Below are 27,218 nucleotides of genomic sequence, written 5' to 3'. Positions count from 1 at the left end.
CTGTATATTGATATTTTTAGTCATGATCCAGAATTGGTCAATTACAGTTGACTGTAGTTCTTAGAGAAGTCTAAAGGGAAGGGACAATCTGTTTATAAGGAAACAGAGTCTTTCCTGCTTTTTAAGGGTAACGTGATTATTTTTTAACATGGATCACAGCTGCCCCGAATGCAGTAAAGATTTTTTGTGAGTCTAGTCTTAGGTTTACAAGCTTAGCCTTGTACCACAGCATCAGTGTCCTCATGTATATATGCATTCCCTAACAATTAGTTGTTTGTGCTTCAGTCTTGTTTTGAAGATTCTTTTTTTTTTTTTTTTTTCCCCCAACCATGTGATGTCTGGCCTCAGCTTGAAGAATTTAAAAATTAAGCATATTTTATTCTTGACCTTTACAGAAATTAAAATTTTTGGTTGTACTGTGTAGGTCTAGATATCCTTGCTAAAACAGTTTTTTTAAACCTCTGTCAGCATTTGAAACTGTTTGAGAGTGTAGAAAATTGTGCAACCTTTGTTTTATTCTTTGACTCTTAATAGATAATGCTAAGCCTCAAGTATGAATTCCCTTTATATGAGACCAGCACATTGTGGAAATAGAGGATTTTAGATAGGCCTTTACAATGCATGTATTTTACATAATTTCACCCTAAAAATGTACCATGTATTTGGCAAAGGAAGGGCTTTTGTTGCTGTCATTCTCCCTCATGTTCCTCTTGTGCCTGACTGACTGCAGGAGAAACTTTACTTCTCAGGACCTTGGTTTGCTCACGGCCTCCTGAGATTGATGCTGCCTTTCCTCTTTTTGCTTTTGTTGCAAGGACAGTGCAATCATATTCTTGCCTTCCTTCTGCTTTTACACAAATGATGGCCCCCTCACCAGGATCACTTCGAGAAAAATCTCTTAGTATTCTGAGAGGGCCTAGACTCCCATTAAGTCTTCCAAAAGGACTGAAGATAGAGGTTTCCTAGAGCTCCTGGCTCCTCTCTTTCTTTTTAGTTCTGGTTCTCTCTAATCTTCTTCGTAAACTCCCATTCTCTGAAAGACAAATGCTTTTAGGGACTCTGCATGGCATGTGGATTTTACTCACAAAAACTGTGTCCCAGAGCTCCTCTACCTATTTTTGTACCATCTCTTCCCATTCATTCACTGCCGTATGTAGCCTTGGCCATGTTGGCTTACTTCCTGTCCTGTTACTGTGTTCTTCTGTCTTATTCCTACCTTGCACATGCTACTGTTCCCCTCAGAATGCCTTCCACACATACCACCCCCACCCCACCTTATTATTTGCTCACTCTAACCATTGCTGGCTGAAGTCTTTGCTTTCGGGGTTACTTGGGAAATCCTTTCTTGCTCACCTCTCCTCCCAGGTAGGCCCACATCCCTTTATTACAGCCCTTATGTTGGTTACAATGATAGGTCTGAGATTAATAAAGTATTTTTTTTTTCTTTTTTTTTTTCTGTCACCCAGTCTGGAGTGCAGTGGTGCGGTCTTCTCACTGCAACCGCCTCCCAGATTCAAGCGATTCTCCTGCCTCAGCCTCCTGAGTAGCTGGGATTACAGGCATCTGCCCCCATGCACAGCTAAATTTTTTGTATTTTTAGTAGAGAAGGGGTGTCACCATGTTGGCCAGGCTGGTCCTGAACTCCTGATCTCAGGTGATCCACCCACCTCAGCCTCCCAAAGTGCTGAGATTACAGGTGTGAGCCACCATGCCTGGCCTAATAAGATATTTTCAATACTGAGCATAGTACCAGCCAGTGAACTGGTGCTTAATAAGGATTTGAAGTAAGAATCAATGGCTCAAAAGGAGAGAAAGTGTGAAGGGTAATTTCTGTATCTGTGGTCAGCATTCACAGGCTCAGTAGTTGGAGAAACCTCTATTCCCTGCTTTGACTTTTTCACTATTTCTTAAGTGCTACTGTTCTTTTAGTCTCTAAATCAAAGCCATTTCATATCGACATATGATCCATACATATGTGTATATGTATGTGTATATTTGAAACCAAAAGTTTTGAAATACAATATGTCCTTTTACTACTTATAATGAATGCTGACATTTTTCTATTCTCTCCTTTTTATTTTCCTTTCTCAATGTTCTTCATGACCTATTAGATTGATTCACAACCTCTTTAGGTCACAGTCAGCACTTTGCAAACTACTGCTGTAAATTACTCTACCTTTTCTGTGAGGAAGAGTTGAACTGTTGATGTATCAGTCAAGGTCAACCAAAGAAGCACCGCCAGCAGAAGATACATTTTAAGAGATTTACCACAAGGATTTGGTTTATGCACATGTGGAGTCTCTGGGTATGAAGGTCTGAAATCTGTAGGGCAGGCAGTGAAGATGGGAGGCTGGAAGTCTCAAGCACAAGTTGAAGCTGCTGTCACAGGCAGAATTTCTTTTATCTTCAAGAAACTTCAGCTCTGCTCTTCAGGTCTTTCAACTGATTCAATCACGCCCACCCAGATTATTTAGGATAATTCCCCTTGCTTAAAGTCAACTGATTTTGAACTTTAATCACATCTACAGAATACCTTCAAAGTGACACTTGGATTAATGTTTGATTAAATAACTGGAAACTATAGCCTTGTCATGTTGACATATGGAAAGATCATCATAACTTTGTGCAGTGGCAGTATTGCAGCAAATGAGGTTTATCCTAGGCGTGATTATAGCTAATTGAAAACTTTTCCCAATACCCCGCCATGATGACTTACAATATAGTCAGCATTGACATTTTTTGGCAGTCTCTATGGAGACTGAATAAAAATAAATGTAAAAAAAAAGGAAAAAAGAGACTATCATAGTACTGTGAAGAGCCTGATCATCAACCTTTTTTATGTAAGGAATAGGAATCCATTTTAGTTTGCCAGTCACTTTATATCACATTCCTTTTTTCCTCTGCACTAATGTTAACCTTCTTGAGATCCTCACCCACTTGTTTGGCCTCATCCATGTTTTGGCATTCTCTTCCACTACCCTGGGTAAATGTATGTACGGTTCCTGGAAGTTTTACAGCGGTCCTTGTGTAGAGAGCCTCTTTGACTTTAGCCCACAGTTGTTTCTGATGACCTCCTTGAACAAACAGTTAAGTTCCTTTCAAGGCTGTTTCATTCTGTTTCCAGGTAAAATTTGGGGCTTGAGGTACTCTTCCCAAGGTACCCAAGACCTCAGAGTTTAGTGTTTGCTTCTTATGATACTCTTTACCCCACCCTCCCTTCCATTCAGAGGTCTAGTCACCCCGGGGGATTTTCATGGGAGAGTGTAAACTTCTGTACTGGAGAAGCTTAAAATCTTTCTTTCCATTTTTATGCTCAAGAGAAGCTCTCAGACCCTCTTTGGTGTGCCCGGCATCCCCTTATCCCCATTTCCCCTCTGTAATCTCACTGCGTGTGCACACACAAGCACCTTGTATTGGTCCTCTCCATCTGTTTTCTTATTTAGACAATTTAGACTAATTTTCCTCTATGGGCTTTTAGAAGCACAGTGCTGGCAGTTGTAGTAAAAGAAGCAGGAAGGACTAACTGCTGAGACACATGCGAGAACAAAAATTGATTTACTAACTTAACTTGCTGCATCTGTACAAGAGTATTTACTTCTTGGAATGAGAAATCAGTTATTTCACCTAGGAGATTGTCCACTGCCCCCAAATAGGTGCCAATTGGGTTAATTAGTTAAATGTTTCTGTGATGAGGACACCTGTCCAGTGGAAACTGGACCAAGGCCACCAATTTATTTCATGCTGGCCACCAGTTGTCAGTTAGCAAAACATGTCTCCAGTTTAAAACTCTGGCTGAACTGAAAGAGGACATTGCTAATTTCTCATGGATATGTTTAATTGTTTACAATAAATTGAAAAATACTGAGGAAAACATGAACATCAGTGGAATTTCCCAGTTCTCTGTTAAAAAACTCGCTAATTTAGGTTTAATTGTCTTATAATTTGTCCAAATTCAGGATGAGTTAAGTTTACATTTATGAAGGATTTTTTTTTCCCTGATTACTTTAATGGCATAAACTATTTTTACAGGGAGAACTTATTTTTAAGGCTTCTCCAGGCAATACTATACATTGAAATTTATTAAAAGTCAATGAAAAACAATGTATAGTAACCAGTAAGTCACAAATTGAAGATGGAAAAAAGACCATTGTTTGAAAATGTTCAGTCTCACTAGAATAAAAATGAAAATTAAAATAAAAAAATACTTTTCAAGTATTTTAACAACACATATTTGCCGATCAATGGTACCAATAATGATTGAATTCTGTGTTGTCAAAAGCAAGAGATTTAATCTTATTTCATTAATATTTCTATATATGTGACCTTAGTAAAACTCTACTTATCTTGAAATATTCTTTCACTAAAAATCTTCATATATATGAAAATTTTTCATATATATGTACTACATATATATTTTACTTTTATGTGTGTGTGTGTGTGCGTGTGTGTGTACGTGTGTGCATGTATGTATATATAAAACTTTCCACAAAGTCAACCGTAGCTATTTTAAATTTGAGGAGTTTTCTGGCTGGGCATGGTGGCTCATGGCTGTAATCCCACAACTTTGGGAGGCCAAGGTGGGAGCACTGTTTGAGCCTGGGAGTTTGAGAGTAGCCTGGGCAACATAGCAAGACCCTGTCTCTATTAAAAATAAATAAATAGTTTAAAAATTTAAAGAGTTTGCATCCTCTATATTTGAGGTGGTTCGTGCTATTGATAATACAAAAATGCACACTTGATTTTATCATGGACTTTTATATATGCTTGAATATGAATATGTTGGGGATACAACAATTTACTCCAAATAATATAAGAAGAATACTATGGAGATATGAATTGAGAGTACTTAGTAAGCAGCGTAAGTTGTGTTTTCCAGTATCTTCACCACGTACTTCTGAAGACTATTTTCTCACGCCTTCTTTTGTCCTTAGATAAGAACTGGTTCTGAAAACTATCCCTCTTTGTATTGCATAAGGGAAGAAATACATGAGAGGTAGGTAATATGGAAGATATGATTGATGCCACTATAAGCAGCCATGCCTGGGTTCCCACAGCCCTGTGTGAGGAAAAGCTGGGAAGAAGATCTAGAACCACCTAGGATGGAAGGTGGTATTCAGTCCCCTCCCTGAGGCCTGTAGGCTTTTGGAACTGAGCGTACAGCAGAACAGACAATAGGGCCTTGACTTGAGATTAGTGCTTTTGACATGGCCTGGGGTTCTTTGTGTGATTTATTGTCACTAATGTTTTCACTTAAAATGAGGTGAAAGGTTCTTAGTTATATTCATCTCTTGGCCCCAAATCTTGTGTTTTTAAAGCAAGATAGGATCTTTGCAATCCATAGTCATAGTGAGCAAGTGATTCTTTTAGATGGTAGCCTGGTTAACATAGGCTAGTTTATATTGCACTACTAAATGATCCCAGTATCTTCTAACAGATGTTTATTTCTCACTAATGTTACATGTCCATGTTAGGTCAAAGGGAAGCTCCTTGTATTCAGTATAGTCACTAAGGTACTTAAACTTGTAGAGGGTCAATTTCCATCATATATGCTTTCCAGATTCCAGAAATACAAGGAGAAAAAAACACTGAAAGGTCTTGCCTCCGCAGTAAAATGGCTCAGTGACACACACCACTTCTGCCCAGAACCCATTGGCGAGAATTGTTTACATAGCCCCACCCCAAGGCAAGAAAGGGTAAAGAAAGAAAATACCCTTCGCACCCAGAAGAAGAACTGGAAATACTGCTTAGCAGCACTAACATCTTCATAGATAGACTAGTTTACCTTTCTTTGGGCTAGCTCACATGGATTACAGAAGTGAGCTTACTGTTTATATGAACAAATATAAATTGACCTTTACCTTGTCTTTTTCTCCTGTATTTTTGTAAGAAAAAACTTACTTTTATGATTTTTACATGTATTAATCTGTACATTTCCTTTTCCTCCTTTTTGTACATTACTGCTGAATTCAGAGTTTGAGTCATTATGTGGATTTGTGTTTGTGAAGGAGAGCATCTGGCCTATTAATGCCCTCAAATGGGATATCCCACAGAAACCTTTCCTTGCAAAAGTAGCTTATGGATATTATCTTTTACCTGGGTAGAGGGGTCTCAGCTGCCTTGCTGACCCATATTTAGCAGAGGGCAGTAAACTAAGTGTTTTGGTTTGGCATTTATAATGCCTATTAGATAATTTAGATGTGAGAATGAAACTAGCAGAGTGGTAAAATTAACTAAAAGCTTAACTATCTAAAAATCATAATAATATCATCTAGATAGAAATATGGGTCCCAGATGATCCATCCCTCAAATGCTCAATAGGATTGTGTATTTATGTGGCAGTATTTAAAAATGTGGAACAGATAACTTGCTATAAATAAACTACAACTTAGAATTCATGCTTTTAGTTAACTTACCATCAAATGTAGGTATGAATAGTTGAAGACTTGTCATCAGAGAGACACATAGTGATAAGAATTTTGATTAGGTTTCAGCGTCGAGATTGACCCTAGAATCCAGCAGCTTAGGTATCAGAATTGGTCCTGTGTTCTTGCACATAAAAGCCTGATCTCAGAAAGACCCAGTGAGTTGGCCAAGCCCACAGAGTACGGCAGCACAAGTTCTCATTGACCACTGCCTTACATGTGGGCCCCATGCAGTTGCCCCTCAGTATTCTTTCCTACTGCAGTGCTTGCTAGGTTGGCTTTTTCTTTTCTCAGCTAGGAGTTTAAGTATGGAAGTAATGATATTATACTTATGAAATGCTTTAACTTGTCAGAAATGTCTCTGTAGCTTGTAGGTGTTGTAAATCTGTAGTCTTATTTCTACTTACTTGTAAGGAAGTCATATTCCAGACTATCCTTGTCAAATACCAAAAAGTTCAGTTTTGCAGCCAGAGAATATCCTGTTTGAAGGACTTTGTGATGCCTCATTTTATGAGTCAACATTGGTAGGCCACAGTACCCAGATATGTGGGTAAACATTATTCTGGAGTCTATGAAGTATCTTTTAGATGAGATGAACATTTAAAGCAGTGGGCTAAAGTGGATGCCTTCCTTCATGTGGATTGGCCTCATCAAATTCATTGAAGACCTTCATAGAAGAAAGACTGACTTGTATCAAAGAAGAGGGGATTCTGCCAGCAGACTGCCTTTGAGCTTGAACTGCAACATTAGTTCTTCCCTGGGTCTCCGGCCTGCAGGCCTACCCTGCACATTTTGGATTTGCTAGTCCCTACCGTAATATGAGACAATTCCTTAAAATAAATCAATTTTAATATAAATATATATAGTATATATTAAAAAACACATATACATATATATTATTAATTCTGTTTTTCTAGAAAACCTTGACAAAGGTGGACTTCATTGTGTTGCCATTTGAACTAGCATGCTCTCTACCTCCCATTATGTAGGGTATGTTGTGGGTTTTTTTTTAACAACTCCTTTTTTTTTGAGACAGAATCTCGCTCTGTCGCCCAGGCTGGAGTCTGAAGTGCAGTGGCGCGATCCCGGCTCACTGCAAGCTCTGCCTCCTGGGTTCACGCCATTTTTCTGCCTCGGCCTCCAGAGTAGCTGGGACTACAGGCACCCGCCACCACACCCGACTAATTTTTTTTGTATTTTTAGTAGAGACGGGGTTTCATCGTGTTAGCCAGGATGATCTCAATCTCCTGACCTCGTCATCCGCCCGCCTCGGCCTCCCAAAGTGCTAGGATTACAGGCGTGAGCCACTGCGCCCGGCCCAACTTCTTGTTCTTTAGTAATCCATTGAAACACTAAAATACGAAAAACCATGGGAACTCTCTTTACCCTTTTCTGCCTTACTCCCTAGATTGGTTGGTAAAGAGAGATAATTTGTGTCAAGTGTCATATTGTCTATAATTTGAAGTACTTTAGCATATATAACATACTATTTATGGGAGTAACTTTGTTTTAGAACCCTTTAGCTTTCTAGGTATTTCAATCATGAATCCACACACTAGGATTAGTAAGTTATTATTTGAAAGACGCTTATTAGAAGCCTGCACCCAGATATTGGCACTTTAAATCTACACAAGACAGGGTATTAATGTTAAGTATGTTACAAATAATTGGTGAAATGAATGATGTTGAAGATACATGGGTTAGCCTTAGAAATATTTTATGTAACTAGACTTTGGGTCAGGCGAGGTAGCAAATTAACAGCTTTTGGAGTAATACCTAACTAGTACTCCATTTGATCCTGTTTTGTGGTATGTAAGATTCTGGTGAGTGATCCACTTAGAATGTTAAATGCATCCTACTACAGAATGTAGTTGCAACTGCTTTAAGTAAACCTTTCACACAGGCTACTTTTCAAAATGACTTTAAGGACAGAAATCTGGGATTCTACAGAGTTTTATGAGATAGGCCTACGAGTCTGTTTTTTGCACCTTCCAGTTAAGCAATGTTTTTACATGCAGCAGAATTTAGTTTGAAATTTCTTTTCATTGTAACATACTCCTTATGTTATAAGATTGTAGAGGAATAGACTAAAGCCCTCAGCTGTTTAGATCTTTGGAGACTACCAGTGTTTACCCTAAATTGTCTGATGATTATAAACTCCGGTTTGGCTTACTCCTAACATACTCCCGGGCACACACTGGGCAGTCAATACACTAGATAATTCTTCCTATTGTCGATCAGTGAACTAGCCTTAATTTGGGGGAAGAAAAGGAAAGTTGAGATTATACATTGCTCTAAAGCTATTAGAATTCTCCTTTGTGAGGATTGCCAAAGTGGTTTTTGGAATGTTAATATGTGGCTATCTTCTCCATGCTTATTGTTAGTTTCAATTTAGACCTTATTTTGCAGAGCCACTGAAATCATGTGAAGGTGAGTCAGGGTTCTGCCAAGGAAGCTTGTGATGAGTGTAGCCTGTTTGTGGAAGCATGTGAATGTTTGGCTTATCTCCAGGAGTACACTTTGCCAAGACATCATCTGAAACCCAGGGTGCTAGGACCTGGAACATTTTTCATCTTTGATGTGTCAGGAAGATTTTACAGAACCTGGGCCATAGCCTGAACTGAGACCTTGTGGAAGCATTGTGGGAGATTCCTTCCAGTCAGTATTTCAAGAAAATGCTGAATTTATTTAGACCTGCGTTGATTAAAGGAAATGTGTCATAAAGAAGTGAAGGAAATAAGTCTTTTTCTTATTGTTGAAAATGTATTGCTGCCGTTTTGAAAAAGTGTTGCAGTTTAAACTACTGAAAATGTATATAAGATAATGATTCCAGTTGAAATCTTATAATAAGCTAATTTTTACTTTATTTGCTTTTCATAGCCTTGGGTTGTTCATTCAGAAATGTCCTTGCTAACTGTGTTTGTAAACTTGTTACCCCTGAAAGCCTGTCTCTGCTGTGAAGCAGTGGATGAGGTCTTGTTTTGTTTCCTTTGATCCAGGAACCAGAATATGGCTTGTTGGCTCTGAAACAAGAAGTCTTAAATTTAAATATCCTTTGTTTACTTTTCTCAGTGAAATAAAACAGGAACAATGTGAAGGTGCTTGAACTACAAAAATACATATATCTTGGTGGTGTTGAACGTTAGGGCCCAGAATACTGTTGGCCTTTAGAGTTTTTTGTGTTGCTGGAATACCAGAAGGAGTCATGCTCTGATGATTATTTGATTAATTATCCATATTTTTGTAGAGCAATTAAGGTTAACATAAATAAAAATAATAGAACTATTGTAAGAAAATGGAAAGAATCAAGATCATGTAGATGAAAGGGCTTCCTGGTCAGGAAAAAAACAGAAAGCCTGGCAGGCCGTGAGCCATTGTGTAATGACAGTGCATTGCTCTGGACATGGGGATTTTGGCAGCCTAATCTATGTTCTAATACTAAGTCAGTTATGCAGATTTTTGCTTAAAGGACATTAAACATCCCAGTGGGTGATATATTCAAAACATATTTATGAAAGAGAATATAAGGCTGGGCTCATGCCTATAATCCCAGTACTTTGGGAGACCAAGGTGGGAGGATCATTTGAGGCCAAGAGATCAAGACTAGCCTGTGCAATATGGTGAGACCCTATCTCTATTAAAAATGTTTTTAAATTTAATTTTAAAAAAGTATGATATGAATAGTAGGTATCAGGGTAAATATTATCCCTCGTATTACCCTGGGAAAGCTTTTCCTCTCCCCTCATTGAACCAAGCATAATTACAAGGACTATTTCATTTTATTTTCATAATACTCTTATGGGGATAGGCATTATTATTATAATAACTATTTTGTAAATAAGGAGACTGAGACTTAGCATGGTTTTACAACTTGGCAAGTGCTACATAACTAGGGAATTTAGGGGGCTTTAAATTAGGTTAAAATTGGGACCATACCAATTGGAGATCATATGAATTGGGACTATCTTTTTCTATATCTGCATCATGCTCTTTGGCTTAATGATAGATGTATCTCGGGGTCTTCCATGTCAGTAGAGAGATATACATCTCTTCAGTCACTGCATTGAATTACATATTTGTATATATCATAATTTAGCAAGCCATTTTCTCTACTGGTGGACAATCAGGCAATTTCCTGCTTTGGGCTATTACAGATAATGCTGTAATGAACTTCTTTGCAAATATGTCTTTGTACACATTTGCAAGTATTTCCGTAAACACAGATGTGACATTATTATGTCAAAGACATTTACATTTAAAATACTGATAACTACTTTCTAACTATGCTTTCCTCTTCAAGAGTATCCTTTTTTCTATATGCTCACAAACACTGGATGTTGTAGTCTTTTTTTTTTTTTTTTTTGAGTCTCCTTATGTCATCCAGGCTTGAGTGCAATGCATGATTTTGGCTCACTGCAACCTCTGCCTCCCAGGTTCAAGCAGTTCTGCCACAGCTTCCCAAGGTGCTTGCCACTATGCCTGGTTAATTGTTGTATTTTTAGTAGAGATGGGGTTTTGCCACGTTGGCCAGACTGGTTTCGAGCCCCTGACCTCAACTGAGCCGCCCTCCTAGATCTCCCAAAGTACTGGGACTACAGGCGTGAGCCACTGCACCCTGCCTGGATGTGGTAGTCTTTTAAAACAATCTATTCTTATGGATGAATGCATAGTATATCCTTGTTTTAATTTGCATTTGCTTAATTTTTAATAAAGCTGAGCATCTTTACATCATTTATTGGACATTAGTATTTCTTCTTTGTTCAATTCTCAATTTCCTTTACCTACTTATACATGCAATTGTTTGAGTTGATAAAGCCTTTTATAAATTAGGAATATTCATGTTTCATCTAAATATTTGGTCATATTTTCTCCTAATCTGTGACTTATAACTTCATTATGGTATATTTTAGTGCTTAGAAGTTTTTAGCCTTCGTTTTTAATCAAATTATTTATTTCCTTTAGAACTTCTAGGATCTGTGAATTTCTTTCTAACCTGTTAACTAAACATTGTCCCAGATTTTCTTTTGGCATTCTTTATATATATATTTATTTTTGTTCTGAATTGTATTTTTCTTCGTGATATAAGTAGGAATCTTTTTCTGGGAGATATCTAATTCTTTTCATAATTTATTAAATAGACCACTCTAACTAATTTGAATAGAAAAGAAGAGGAGTGGAACAGAATAGAATATAAAAATGAATGTATCCCAGAGCTCAAACTACATTGCCTTAATAAGTGAAGTTTTATTATGTGTTTTGATATCCACTAGGGCCTGATTCTACCCTTATTCTTTTTCAAACTGCTTGTTAGTTTCCTTGAAAAATGTAGGTAGGATTTTATTTTTTATTGCCCTGAATTCATAAATTAACTTAGGGTAAACTGATATTTACAGTTATTTAGGAATGTGGATGTCTTCATAATATTAAGGATTTTAATCCTGGAAAATAATATGGCATTGCACTTTCTTCAGGGCTTTTTGTACTCATCACTTAGTTTTATAGAGAGAAAAATTATTTTACTTTTATGGCTGGTAATTACTAAGTATTATTTGGATCATTTTGTTGTATTTTCTAAATTGTTTTTGTATATAGGTATTGAGTTTTAAAAGTTATATCACTTTACTGAACTCTTATTAGTTCTAGTAGTTTTTCCGTTAAAGCTGTTGGATTTTCCAAGTAATCAATTGTTTAATCTACAAATAATGACTTCTGGCTTTTCTTTTTCAATAATTTGCAGCGTTTTCTGCATGCCTACTTAATTTATGAGTAAGCTGAAGATGAAGAGTATATTACATTATTTATTTTCTTTTTTTTTTTTGAGACAGAGTCTCGCTCTGTCACCCAGGCTGGAGTGCGGTGGCGCGATCTCAGCTTACTGCAAGCTCCGCCTCCCAGATTCACATCATTCTCCTGCCTCAGCCTCCTTAGTAGCTGGGACTACAGGCGCCTGCCACCACGCCTGGCTAATTTTTTGTATTTTTAGTAGAGATGGGGTTTCACTGTGTTAGCTAGGACGGTCTCGATCTCCTGACCTCATGATCTGTCCACCTCAGCCTCCTAAAGTGCTGAGATTAAAGAATGAAATGGTGGCATAGTCATCTCATTGCTAGATGTCTCAAAAATTATACACAGTATCATTTTCCAACATGCAGTCCTACTGTTTTAGGTTTGTTTTATTTAATTTCAGAATACCCTCAAATGAACTTTATAAACTAGCCCGAATAGGGAAGAACATTTTGATAACAGAGTATTTGGATTCCTGAAAAAAAAAAAATGTGGGGAAGGAGTTATTTATTTGAAACAGTTCTTTAATACTTACTTTATATATAGGCACACACATACATGTTTATTTACTTACTAGTACTAGTGAAATTGAGCAATGTTCCAGAATGAATACTATTTAAACCACTGTTTTGCAGTCATAAACCTGGACCTATTAGCAGAAGTAGAGAAGTGATAAATATTAATGAATAATTTCCAGTTATATCTGCCAATGATTTCCAGGACACATGAGACCCAGGCCCAGCTAACTCTTATTTTATGTGTAAAGCTTGCTCCTATAGGCATTTTCCATTGCAGTATACTCAACTATCAATGTTTTCCAAAAAACTATAGATATGTGTATGTGTGTATATATATATATTGGTCTAGGGTCTTATATTCGAAATATACATTCCTTCTCTTCCGCACTCAAATATGTGAATTTCTGTTTATTCTTCAAGACTTGGGTCAAGTATCTTTGTCTTCACAAAATTCTTTACTTTCTCAGGAAAATTAAAAAAAATAATTGGTATATTCTACTTTTATATCAGTTACCACATTATAAACTGTAAGCTACTAGAAACTATTACTTCTCCAGTGCCTAGCACGATGTCAAGCATGAGTTTAGAACTCTAAAATATTGTTGAATGAATAAATGTGAATAAGCAATTACTAAAAAATATAAAAGGAAGTGAAAGATCAAAAGGGCTGTCTAAGAGAAAGTTATAAGTATGACAATTTGAAAAGAATATTAGGCCAGGTGTAGGGGCTTAAGCTGGTAATCCCAGCACTTTGGGAGGCCAAGATGGGAGAATTGCTTGAGCCTGGGAATTCAAGACCAGCCTGGGCAATATAGTGAGACCTCGCCTCTACAAAAAAATTCTAAAATTTAGCTGAGTATGATGGCATGTGCCTGTAATCCTAGCTACTCAGGAGGCTACAGTAGGAGAATTACTTGAGCCCAAAAAGCAGAAGCTACAGTGAACCTACCACTACACTCCAGCTTGGAGTGCAGAGCAAGACCCTGTCTCAATGAAAAGAAAAAGAAAAAAAGAAGAAAAGAAAAAGAAATATTAGCATGGGAAACATGCTAATATTTATGAAATATTGTGAAAAGAGAAATAAAAGCACCAACCCCATACTGTGGAAATGTGCGTTTTGATGCAATAAGGTTGACTATGGTGGAGAAACATGGTAGAGACCAAATAGGGATCCAAGTGGCACGAGGCTATGAAAACATGTTGAAAGTCAGGAGGAAAAACAGTACCCACTCAGGTACAAATCCTACAAATGACACTATTTTGAAAAGCATATACCATTAGGAGCCACATTACATCTGCTCCTATATATGCATATGTATTCTTGGTTTATAAGTTACCATATGTAGAATATAGGAATTACTTGTTTTCCACTAATATAATGTAAAATGTCCATAGACCAGGAGGGCCAGCTTTGTAGGAAATAGATATAATTTCTTTAATCTTTGGCCTTTTGTTCTGCCTTCTGTTTTTACTGTATCTTTTTATAAATATTATTTTAAAGGCTAATCCTAGACTGTATGATTTTTGGGAGGACACAGTTTCTTTAGGCACAGTTTAGGTGCATAATAATTATTGAATTTAATTGAAAATGCCAGTGTTTGTTATGTATAATAATTGGACTTGATGAATTATACATGTATTTCTTTCATATATTTCTTCCTGTATTAAGAGAGGGGTTGGACAACTACTTCAGTTCCTTTTAAGATAAACATTTCAGCACAAATAAGGACAATCAAGTTTCTTATGGCTATATCTGAAGGCCACATTTAGTTGCCTTTTAAATGATGTAGGTAAGAAATAAACAGCTGTCAATATCCTGTTTGCTGTACAGCCCTTGAGCGATATTTTCGTAACTTCATAGAAAGTTTCAATGATGATTTAACTTAAATGTATATGCAAGTAAAATGAGGGATGACAAACAAGAGCCCAGGATAGTGTTAGAATGGAGATCAGGTTCAGCGATCCTGTGATTGAGATAGCATGGTAATACTGACACACTGCTACTTCAGGGCTAGAGGTTTAGTTTGGTTATTTGCTTAGGTAGCTTCAAGATGCTTTACCTTAGTTTTATTGGTAAACAGCAGAGCGTTGCAGCTAATATGGTATATTCTGATTCTATAAAAGGCGATAAATATTGCTATTCACATAATGTGTTCTGTGGCTACTTTGTCTCTTAAAAGTGGTACTATCACTTATACATTTTAAAAATTAGTAAGTTACTTTTATACTGACTCAATTTTCCTTTTCTTAAGATCCCAATTGATTTTAAAGGCAAAACAGTTGTTTAGAAGAAATTCATCATGTGAATGTTTAAACTTACATAGTTTGGGATACTTGGCAGTTTCTTTTTTTCTATATTATCATCTTGTTGGCCTCTTACTACAGGTTTTCAACACATACTCCAATGAAGACTATGACAGGAGAAATGATGAAGTTGACCCTGTGGCTGCTTCAGCTGAGTATGAACTTGAAAAACGTGTAGAAAAGCTGGAACTTTTCCCAGTGGAACTAGAGAAAGGTTTGTGAGTGCTACAGTGTTAATATCATTATGTTGCTATGTTAATAATACAGAATTATTTTTCCAAAGTATAGCCTTTTTTCTAAGGATTGGATAAAATTTTAATTCTCACAGAGGATCTTATATATTAAGTTTCAAAAATAGTTGATATGGATTCTGAGTAGATGGTGGATTGAAAGTTTTACTCCCAACTGAAACCCATCTATCTTAGCTGGCTGGAATGGTGGTTAGGACCAGGGAGGTATGAGTGAGGCCTAATGCTTTGTTGGTATTCCTGGAAAGGGCTGCTACAGCTGAGAACCCAGAAAGAGCTGGTATATAAGAGCTTGGGGCAGATGGTTGTTTTCTTTTGTTTTGGTGGATAATTGGAAAATTATGGAGATTTTTAATGAAGGCAGTAGAATCCAAGGAAATTTTAATAGTAGGGCTACATCCTCTCCATCTCTGAGGGGAGAAGGTTGAAAGAGAGCAGGGAGAAGAGGGAGCAGAAAGGCTTCCTTCTGATTTCTCTCCCTGGACTAACACCCTGCTGACTGTAGTTACTGCTGACCCATGGGATCAGAGATTGCTATGTAAGATGTAAGATGAGCACCCAAGAACTGAACTGTCACTCAGTGAACGGAGAAATAACACCTCTGAGAGATCTTTGAAAACAAAAGAGTAGAACAAACAGATGATAACTTGAATAGCAAGAAAAAAAGAAACAAAAACCTACCCAAGGATATTCAAGCATGGTTTAAAAAAAGACATTTGCAAATGATGCCTCTAACAAAGGACTAATATTCAGAATCTATGAGGAACTCAAATAACAACAACAACAACAACAAAAGAAACCCATTAATAAGTGGGCAAAGGACACGAACAGATATTTCTTAAAAGAAGACTTACAAGCAGCCAACAAACATGAAAAAACACTCCACATCACTAATCATCAGAGAAATGGAAATCAAAACCACAGTGAGACACCATCTCACACCAGTCAGAATGGCTATTATTAATAAGTCAAAAACAACAGATGTTGGTGAGGATGCAGAGAAGAGGAAATGCTTAGATACTGTGGCGGAATGTAAATCAGTACAATCTCTGGAAAACAGTGTGGAGATTTCTCAAATAATTGAAAATAGAACTATCATTTGACCAAGCACTCCCACTACTGAATATCTACCCAAAGGAAAAGAAATGATATCCAAAAGAGACTTGTATGTTTAACAGAGCACTATTAAATGGAAATAGTCTTGGAAATAGCAAAGTCATGGAATCAACCTAAGTATTCATCAATAGATGACTGGATAAAGATAATGGAGCATATATACACTATGGACTACTGTGCAGCTATAAGAAAGAATGAAATCATGTCTTTTGCAGCAACATGGTTGGAGCTGGAGGCCATTATCCCTACATGAAATAACTCAGAAACACAAAATTATTTGCTGCATGTTCTCACTTATAAGTGAGAGCTAAACAATGGGTACACATCAACATACAGAGCAGAGTAATACACACTGGGGACTCCAAAAGGTTACCAGGGTGGGAGGGGGATGGGGCTTGACAAATAACCACTTGTCGTACAATGTGAACTATTCATGTGAAGGTTACACTAAAAGTCCAGACCTCACCACTATGCAATATATCCATATACCACACCTGCACATGTACTCCCCTGAATTTATAAAGATTTTTAAAAAGACATTATTGAGCAACTTAGCAACAAGAACAAATTACTTGATTTTGAAATGAAAAATTTCACCAGGAGAACTGAAAATGTTAGTTGTTGTTGAGACTTAAGTTGGCAATCTAGAAGATGACGTTTAAGAGATGTTCCAAAAAGAATTCTCAACTGGCAGAGCAAAAATCCAAGAAAAGTCATGAAAGAGCCCCAATATATAAGTTGTAGGCAACAGAAGGGAAGAATGACAATGGAGAAGGACAGACTAATAATAATCATACAAGAAAAATTTCTTGTCCTTAAAAAAAAAGATCTGAGGCATATATCAGGAAGAGCTTATCGAATGAGAAGGCTGAATAACCCCAAACTGATTTCACACTTAGGCATAGCCTGGGAAAAAATTCTAATGTTCAAAGGCAAAGTGAAAAATCTTAACAAATTCCAGACCAAAAAATACCCAAGCAAACAAACAAGCAAAGATACTTGCAAAGGCAAAATAATTAGACTAGCATCAGACTGCAACACTAGAAGCAGGGAGATGTAGAAATAATTTTACGTGCCACTGAGGGTAAAAAGGATGGTGATCCAAGAATTCCATATCCATCTTGGTGAAAGAAAGACATCTGCTGCTATCTAAGGATTTAAAGAACACATTGCCTACATACTTTATCTGAGTAATTTACTGTCGAGTTTAGCAGGGAGGGAGGGAAACAAAGAGCAGCTTGTTCAAAACAGCAAAGGCAAGGAAAAAAGAGGTGAAAACTATTAAGTATTAAACATACAATTGCTTAAATGAAAAAGTATGAAGAATACTAGTCATATTACATCAAACATGACTGATGGATTACTCCTGTTAAAAGACACTTTGATTTGGGGTTAAAGTGAATGAAAGAGTAATGCTTCCATTTTTCATACATTTTTAAATGTAAAAGCCATTCTTAGCTCATGGGCCATACAAACACAACTGGGCCATCATATTACTTACTTTAGTACAGCAAAAAAACAAGAACAATCCAAATATTCATCAGTGGTAGAAAGGGTCTATAAATTGTAACATGCCTAGGCAATAAAATATTACTCAGCAGTGAAAATGGAGGTGCTACAGTTCATGCAGTAGTATGTATGATTCTTAACGTGTTATCCAGGGAAAGTAAAAAATAGCAAACCACAGAAGAAGACATTTAGTGTAATATAATTGCATTTACTTACATTTCAAACCAAGAAAATTAAATAGCATATTGTTTTGGGATACACAAAAGAGTAGTTTTTAAAAAGTAGTATTAAAAAGTAGGGAATGATTAACACAATATTTAGTATAATGGTCACTGAGGAAAGAGTCAGGGAGGGATATATAGTGGGCTTTTATGATGTCAGTAATATTCTGTGTCTTTGTACATGGACATTTGTTTTATTTTTATTGTTTAAACAATGTTTTGTAGATAAATATTTGCTTAAACTCATTTGTATATTGCCATATTTCGTACAAAAAACTAAACTAGATAAATCAAACTAGAAGATAACCAAATCAAATACAATTATTGGAGATTTCAATATATTTCTTTCAGAACTGGACAAATTTATGGACAGAAAACAAAAATCAAGGAGTGGGTTAATATAATGAACTCTATTTCAAGCTGTATTTTAAGAGAAAAAATTTTATCCTTTGGAAAAAATTTTCAAAGTTCCTTTAATATGAGAATTTGGAAATTACATAATACATTCCTAGGTAGATATTTGATTTAAGAGAAAATTAAAACTCATATTCCAAACCATCTTGGAAAGGATTAAACTTAAAAAGTCTGTAGCACACAGCAAAACCTTTACTCAGAAGAAAAGCTATATCCTTGATTTCTTTCTTTAAAATAAAAAAATTTAAAAAGTAAACAACGGACCTGTCTTAGAAATCAGAAAAAGTAAACCAAATAAACAAACTAGCAAAGAAGAGTAGTATATGTAAAAACAATATTAATAACATAGAAAGGAAAATCTAGCAAAACAAGGTAATACAAATCCTTTTCATTGAATACATCTATAAAATATATCAGTCAGAATACTGAGTGGTGAAAATTGAAAGCAAATTTATGCAAACTAGGAATGGAAGACAAATATATAGTGTTACTAGAAAAGATCAGTCAGTCACTGCATTTCTTTGTCATATGAGGTGAATGCCCAGAAATAATTTATGTCCTAACAAAATTTGAATTACCAGAATCAACTTTAGTAAAATAGACTAATTGCTATAGAAGAAACGAGAATGGCAACTAAAGATAAAACATTAAAATGTTGTCAGAACTGGATGATTCTATTGTACCTTTAAAGAACACATAAAACCAGTGTTATTTAAACTATTTTAGATCGTAGATGATGAAGGAAACTCTTCATTTCGTGGAAATACCATATAAGTTTACACCCAAAACTAATGTACTACAAAAAAGATTGCTATGGTACAACTACAATTGTGAGTATATATTTTAAAATTCTAAATGAAATAAAATATCAAATATAGAAATAGTTAAAGAGAAAAGGCCAGGTAAGGTGGCTCATGCCTCTAATCCCAGCACTTTGGGAGGCCGAGGCGGGCAGATCACGAAATCAGGAAGTTGAGACCATCCTGGCTAACACATGAAACCTCATCTCTACTAAAAATACAAAAAATTACCCGGGCTTGGTGGCATGCACCTGTAGTCCCAGCTACTCAGGAGGTTGAAGCAGGAGAATCGCTTGAACCCGGGAGGTGGAGGTTGCAGTGAGCCGAGATCGTGCCATTGCACTCCAGCCTGGACGACAGAACGAGACTCTGTCTCAAAAAAAAGAGAAAGACTCATTAAGATCAAATGGGGTTTTAGATACAAGGATCCAGAATGGTTCATTATTCAGAGATTTATCCACATAAAATTTAAAGGAAAAGCCCTTAAATTTTTAAAATTTAATGTCAAATTGATATGAAAAGATGTCAATTTGGTAACATTTACCACTTGAAAGACTCTAAATTAGCACGTGATGGAAGCTGCCTAAATTTATGCAAACTGTAAATCTGTAATACAAACAATTCTATTTCTAAATTGAGTAAACACTAAAGATATTTTAAGTAAAACCAGAAATCAAATTTGTAATGCCCTTTAAATGAAATGACCAGTATAAATAACAGCAAATAAAAGATGAAAAGCATCACCTTTTGCTGATATATTCGTATCCATATATATCTGGAAAACCAAATTGATTCTAATTTAAAATATTAAATTTGGTAAACTAATTTGCGGAGGAAGAAGTTAAATCCAAGATATGTATACAAATCATTTTTTTCTATGTAATCACATTAAGAATTTAGAAATGAAAATGGGAAAAATATTTCATTTGCAGTAGCACCAAAACAACAAAATATTTATTACTAAGAAAAACATGGAATTTATCTAAATAAAGTAATAACATCTTTTTGAAAGACATTTCAATTTGAAAGCAAATTGTAAGACAAACCATATTCTTGGATGAGAAGACTCCAAATAGAACTGCCAGCAAAGTTGGGTTGGGAGAGGAGAATTGCAAAAAACAGTATTAAATTTTTTTGGTAAAATTTAAGTCTGGAGAAATACAGACTTAAGTATGAAAAAGAATATGAATGACTTAATTTATCACATATCTAAATATAATGTAAAGCTTTTGTAATCAGAACAAATTGTATTCAAATGGCAGTTGATTACTGGAACAAAATAGAAAATCCAGAAAAAGATATTAGTATGTGTGAGAATTTAATATATGACACCCATGATATTTCAGCTTAGAAGTAATTGTGTGCTTTATAAATTGTTCTCGCATAACTGAGCATCTATCTGGAAGAGTCTAAAGTTGGACACCTTCATTATAGCATAGGTAAAAATAAATAACTCTACATGGGTTAAATAATAATATATTGAAGATGTCGTAAAGAAAATTCACATGACTGCATGTATCATCTAGGCTTGTGGCAGAAGAGGCTTACCCAAAATGGGAAACCAGAAGTTAGAAAATAAGCTTTGGGCTCCATAGTATGACAATAGTGTCTTCCACAATGACATAGTTCCACTGGCTTTGCCATCATTTTATGGCTGTTTTGCCTTAGTGCTTTGCCTGTCCCTAGGAATGTATAGAGAGGAAGACAGGGTGCAGCTAGGTTCTTTATGGGGCAGCCACAGGAGTAATAAGTGGCCTTTAAGGATGAGGCTCCAGACTTCACTCATCTTAGAGAAAGCTGTACATAAATAAGATGCTGGAGAACATCAGTCTTCTGGTCTCTGTGCGTTGATTGTGCTCTTTGTTGTATTGCCCTTCAGTCATCACGTTGTCCTTGTAGGTAATTTGCATTAGAATTGAGGATGGCTTAAGTTAATATTGCTTTTTCTGCAACTGGATTTTCAGCTCTGCAGATCTTAGTAATTTTCCAGTTAAAAGCAATGAGAGGAGCAATGGAAGGAAGAAAGAGAATTCTACCAAGACGTGAGTCGAGGCAGAGAAAATGGATTTAGAAATCAAGAAGTAATTTTCACTCAAGATAGTTGCAGGAAGAAATTATTTAATGGTGTGACAGTATGGAGAGTTCACATTTGAGAGGAGCCCTTTGTACAGTAATGAGTATGGGAAAGTTTGACTCACAGCTCTACATTGGTTTGACATGTGATAAGTTATAATGAAGAGAAACCCTGTGAGTATAATGAAAGTGAGCAAGAATTCAGCAAGAATACCAATACATATATACACCAGAGATTTCATACAGGAGAGAAATTCTGTGGTATTTTTCAGCGTGGGAGAGGCTACTTTGATCGTCTCTTAACACAAGAACAATATACTGAGGGGAAAAACGTACATGGATGTAAACACTATGGGAAGGCTTTCAGCAATCATTCATCCTTCATCAGTGTGAAAAAAAATTCATTTTCTTGAGAAACCCTATGAATGTGATGAATGTGAATAAGAATTCAGCCATCTGCTAACCTTATACACAGAAGAGAATTCATGGTGGGAGAGAGGAAAACCCTATGCATTTAACCAGTGTGGGAGAGCCTTCAGCACACATCTAACCTTCATGTACACAAGAAATCTCATTCTGTGGAGAAATTTTAAAACTATAATGAATGTAGAAAAGTCTTTAACAAGATAAATCTTCTTGATGAAATCAGTCTTTATACCAGAGAAACAATTTGAATAAATAGGAGAAATCACATGTATGTAAACATTCTAAATGTAATGAATGAGGAAAGTCTTCAGAGATTATTTATGTTAGTCAACATTAAAGTTTTCACACTAAAGACATACCTATGCCTAGAATCAATGTGGAAGTGCCTTCAGCAGGGGTTTGCATGAGGAAGCTCATCCAGGGGAAACACTGTAAAGATTCCTTTAGCATACAGCTGAGCAAACAAATCACACTTTTGCCAAGTGACATCTTTTAAAACATATATAGAATAAAAATGTAAGATTGTCAGGTGTACTTGGAAATACTTCAGGAATAAGTTGGTGGTAAGTAATAATGTATGAGATGAACCTTCATCCAGAGAATACTAATTACAAGAATCCTGACTGGGTATGGTGGCTCATATCCATAATCCCAGCACTTTGGGAGGCTGAGGCAGGAGATTGCTTGAGCCCAGGAGTTTGAGACCAGCCTGGGCAACATGATGAAACCCTGTCTGTACAAAAAAAATACAAAAAATTGCCCAGGTGTGATGGCACATGCATAGAGTCCCAGCATCTCGGAGGCTGAGGTGGGAGATCACCAGAACCCAGGAGGTTGAGGCTGCAATGAGCCATGATGACATCACTGCACTCCAGCCTGATCAACAGAGTGAGACCTTGTCTCAGAAAAAAAAGAAAAGAAAGAAAAAATACTTAAGAAAGTAAAGGTTATTGCTGAAAAGTCTTTTAAAAGTGTCATTCTGTTGAGTATATGGACCAGTATTTAATAATCCAGTGCTGTTGATTAATTAGTATTTTTATGCTACTAGTAAAGCATAATTACAAAGACTTGAGACTATCAGAAAATAACCTTGAACTTTAACTAAAACATGTGGCACACAAAATAGTGTATCTTTTACATATTCACAGAAAGGACAAATGGAAATATGGATAAACACGTGATCTGTAAGTGAATTAAAAAAAAAAAACTGTTACACAGTATTGTTCATAGGACCAGTAAAATGGAAACAAAAGTGAGTACCTATGAATACAGAATGTTTGGATACATGATGATGCCATCTCACCATGAAATATTATTCAGTCATTAGAAATAATTTAGAGCTATGAACATTGAGGACATTGATATCCATGATATATCTTTTTTATTTTTTATTTTTTTGTCTTTTTTTTAGACAGGGTCTCGCTGTGTTGCCCATGGTGGAGCACAGTGGCATGATCTCAGCTCACTGCAACCTCTGCCTCCCAGGCTCAGGTGATCCTCCCACCTCAGCCCCCAAACAGCTGAGACTACAGGTGCACCCCACCATGCCCAGCTAAGTTTTCTATTTGTAGTAGAGACAGGGTTTCACCATGTTGCCCAGGCTGGTCTTGAACTCCTGGGCTCAAGGGATCCTCCCACCTCAGCCTCCCAAAGTGATGGGATTACAGACGTGAGCCACTGTGCCCAGATGCTTCATTGGTTTTTACAAAGTAAGCTATAAAGAGAAGTAGTTATAATCTCACTTGTGTAAGCAAATAACAAGGAAAAACAAGCTATATATATACACACACACACACACGTATATATATTATATATATACACACACATTCATATATGTCTAAGCGAATGTATGTATGTATTATAGTTGTTGATGAGTATATATTCTTGGGTATAGAAGCACAGAGGAAAGTACTCAAATACACATACTATCTTTTTTTTTTTTGAGACAGAGTCTCACTCTATTACCCAGGCTGGAGTGCAATGGCACGATTTTGGCTCACTGCAGCCTCCGCCTCCTGGGTTCAAACGATTCTCCTGCCTCAGCCTCCAGAGTAGCTGGGACTACAGGTGCCTGCCACCACACCTAGCTAACTTTTTGTATTTTTAGTAGAGACAGGCTTTCACCATGTTGCCCAGGCTGGTCTTGAACTGATGGCCTCAAGCCATCCACCTGCCTCAGCCTCCCAAAGTTCTAGGATTACCGACGTGAGCCACCGCACCCAGCCACATGTACTATCTTATTAACATGAATAAACAAGTAAAGAAGAAAAGACCATATAAATGAAGGAGGAATTCCAGATATGTTATGATCACATTTATTTAAAATTATATGTTTGAATGTGTGTACTCTTATGCCTAAAATAATTCATTGCATTATTTAGAGAATCTAAGTTTTAAGGCAGAGTGACTATTCAGTCACAAAGTTGTTACCTTTTCTTGAGACCACAATGCATTACCAACAGTAGTAATAAAATGATGCTAAATGCATGGGCCTTTTGGAGGATCTCATTAGATACCCTTACTGCCTACCTTAGAAAATAGTTCTGCTAAGGCAAGCATGTTATTCTCCTATCCATAAGGAAAAATAAAATTAGAGACAGCAAATAGTTCTCACCAGCTAATTGCAGACTAGTGTAAAACTTAGGTTGTTTCACGTCCTCCCTTTTTTTCTTTTTAATAGATGAGGATGGTCTTGGTATAAGTATTATTGGAATGGGTGTTGGAGCAGATGCTGGACTTGAAAAGCTGGGAATATTCGTCAAGACGGTAACAGAAGGTGGTGCTGCTCAACGGGATGGCAGGTAAATTAAGGACTGTTGTTAATAACTTAAAATCTTTAGGGAACTTTCCTGTAAGTTTCTTTCAGTTGTAGCTTTTTGCTTTTGTTTGTTGATTTTTTAGGACAGAATTTCAGGTTTCTCAGATATGAGAAATCTTAAACCATTTAAATTATTTTTTGATATGCAGGCAAAATATCTGCTTTCTTTAATTTATATTAGGTAAATGAGTGGGTAGATCTATCAGTCTATACCTGTCTTTATCCATTTATTCTATCTGGTGGGAAGTGGGCAGAAACATGGGTGTATATAGTTGAGAATGTGTACTATGGAGGTCAGCACATAGTTTCACTTCAGAAATATTGAAAGAAATTATAATAGTTCTGGCATCTTAAAAAATGACACGGGTATATGGTAAGTTAGGGACTTTAATTCTGTATTGTTGGTTATTCTGAAGGTCAGTGTTGTTTCTCCAAATACATTTATGTAAAAACACAGATTCTTGGGTACACCTAAACCAGTAGAATTAAAATCTCCAGTAGAGGGGTCTGGCAGTCTGCACCTTGGATAATTCGAGTACACAGCAGAGCATCCAGACAATCACTGTTTTGTCTTAGCTTCCATAATCTCAAGCTCTATCTATCTATCTATCCATCTATATATCTTTCTATCTATCTATCTGGGGCCAAGATTTTGATTAACCCTCATACTTGGCTCTTATATATCAGGGTGGGGCTAGAAGCAGAAGGTGGTGTCTTAGTTTGTTTTGTGCTGCTGTGGCAGAATACCTGAGACTGGGTAATTTATAATGAACAGAAATTTATATGACTCATGGTTCTGGAGGCTGGGAAGTCCAAGATTAAGGGGTCACATCTGATGAGGACCCTGCAGGTTTGTCATCCAATGGTAAAAGGTGCAAAGGCCAAGTGAGAGAGAGCAAGAAGGGGCAAAACTTGCTTTTATAACAAACGCATTCTCAAAGAAATAAGTCCACTTCCACGATAGTGACATTAATCTACTTGTGAGGGCAGTGCCCTATGACCAATCACCTTTTCAAGGTCTCACCTCTTAACACTGTTGCGTTAAGGATGGTTTTCAACACATAACATTCAAACCATAGCAGTTAGCAATATAATAAAAGTAGACCCAAATGTATGACTGCTAAATTCAAAGAAATATTGTTGTTTTATGTACATTTAATGAATAGCTTTAAATTTTTTTATGTTTAAGTATGTATCATTTGACCATCTTATCAGGGAATAATAAAGCATTTTGGAAAGAATTTGTGAATGTCTGAGGAGACCCAGAGCAGCATTTTTTTTTTTTTTTTTTTTTTTTTGAGATGCATCTTGTTGTGTTGCCTAAGCTGGAGTGCAATGGCATGATCTCTGCTCACTGCAACGTCCACTTCCCAGGTTCAAGTGATTCTCCTGCCTCAGCCTTCTGAGTAGCTGGGACCACAGGCGTGGATCACCATGCCCAGCTAATTTTTGTATTTTTAGTGGAAACAGGGTTTCACCATGTTGGTCAGGATGGCCTTGAACTCCTGACCTCAAGTCACCTCAAGATCCATCTGCCTTGGCCTCCCAAAGTGCTGGGATTACAGGTGCGAGCCACTGCGCCTGGCCCATTGTTTCTGTTTTAATCCTAAAAATGCATATTGATACCCACTGATAGTTCTCAAAGAGAGCTAAATTGATTTATGTAAATAGAAAACCACACCTTATTACATCTTCTTTTCCATGAGGTTAGGGATAACATCTTAGTCAGTAGCTTTGTTTGTATTCCTGTAGCACTTAGTATAATGCTTTGCATAGAGAAGGTTTGAAATCTTTTGAGTGAACATTCAGCTGACTACATTTAAAACAAAGAATGTGGAATATGACTATCTTGTGTCTTAAAGTAACTTACTAACATTCTTCCTCCTTTTCAGAGTAGTTAAGGAAATAACCTCTTTGTACCCTTTTAATAAATTATAGATAATGGTGGTAGTATTTCCAGTTATTAATTTACCACTTTTCTTCTAAGAGAGCTAAAACTTGTTTGTAAAATATATCGCATTTCTTATTAAGTTTGATGAAATTTTTTTTTTTTTTTTTTTTTTTTTTTTTGAGACGGAGTCTCGCTCTGTCGCCCAGGCTGGAGTGCAGTGGCGCAGTCTCGGCTCACTGCAAGCCCCGCCTCCTGGGTTCACACCATTCTCCTACCTCAGCCTCCCGAGTAGCTGGGACTACAGGCGCCCGCCACTGCGCCCGGCTAATTTTTTTTTCTATTTTTTAGTAGAGACGGGGTTTCACCATGGTCTCGATCTCCTGACCTTGTGATCCGCCCGCCTTGGCCTCCCAAAGTGCTGGGATTACAGGCGTGAGCCACCGCGCCGAAAATTTTAAGATGGTGGGAAATAATGCTATAGTTAGTATTCAAACATGCTTAATTATTATGAACCATCCAGAAAGCCAAATCAAAGTACAACTTAATTAAAAGAACAAAAAATCAGAATATTTTACATTCATAGCCATGTAACACGTGTCCTGAAAGAGAAAAGAAAGAAAAAGAAAATTTTGCACTTAGTAGTTAGCCAATTCCTGTTGTTCTAAACATAGACA

General features: G+C 36.6%; 1 protein-coding gene and 1 non-coding gene across 14 annotated transcripts in view; both read left to right on the top strand.

Moving 5' to 3' along the window:
* PPP1R9A (protein phosphatase 1 regulatory subunit 9A) overlaps positions 1–27,218 on the top strand; it is a 395,072-nt gene that overhangs the window by 194,251 nt on the left and 173,603 nt on the right. For all 13 annotated transcript variants that reach the window (XM_073009120.1, XM_038004639.2, XM_038004633.2 and 10 more), the window contains exons 3-4: positions 15,110–15,242; positions 24,516–24,636. In XM_073009120.1, coding sequence (XP_072865221.1) covers positions 15,110–15,242; positions 24,516–24,636 — 254 coding nt within the window. The remainder of the gene's footprint in view (positions 1–15,109; positions 15,243–24,515; positions 24,637–27,218) is intronic.
* Positions 2,618–2,758, top strand: LOC119626365 (U4 spliceosomal RNA). Its single transcript, XR_005242534.1, has one exon. It is a non-coding gene; the product is annotated as a U4 spliceosomal RNA (small nuclear RNA).

This window comes from Chlorocebus sabaeus, chromosome 21 (genome assembly GCF_047675955.1).
Source record: "Chlorocebus sabaeus isolate Y175 chromosome 21, mChlSab1.0.hap1, whole genome shotgun sequence".
In the NCBI taxonomy this organism is placed as follows: domain Eukaryota; kingdom Metazoa; phylum Chordata; class Mammalia; order Primates; family Cercopithecidae; genus Chlorocebus; species Chlorocebus sabaeus.
This window is presented reverse-complemented; position numbering and strand designations above follow the sequence as displayed.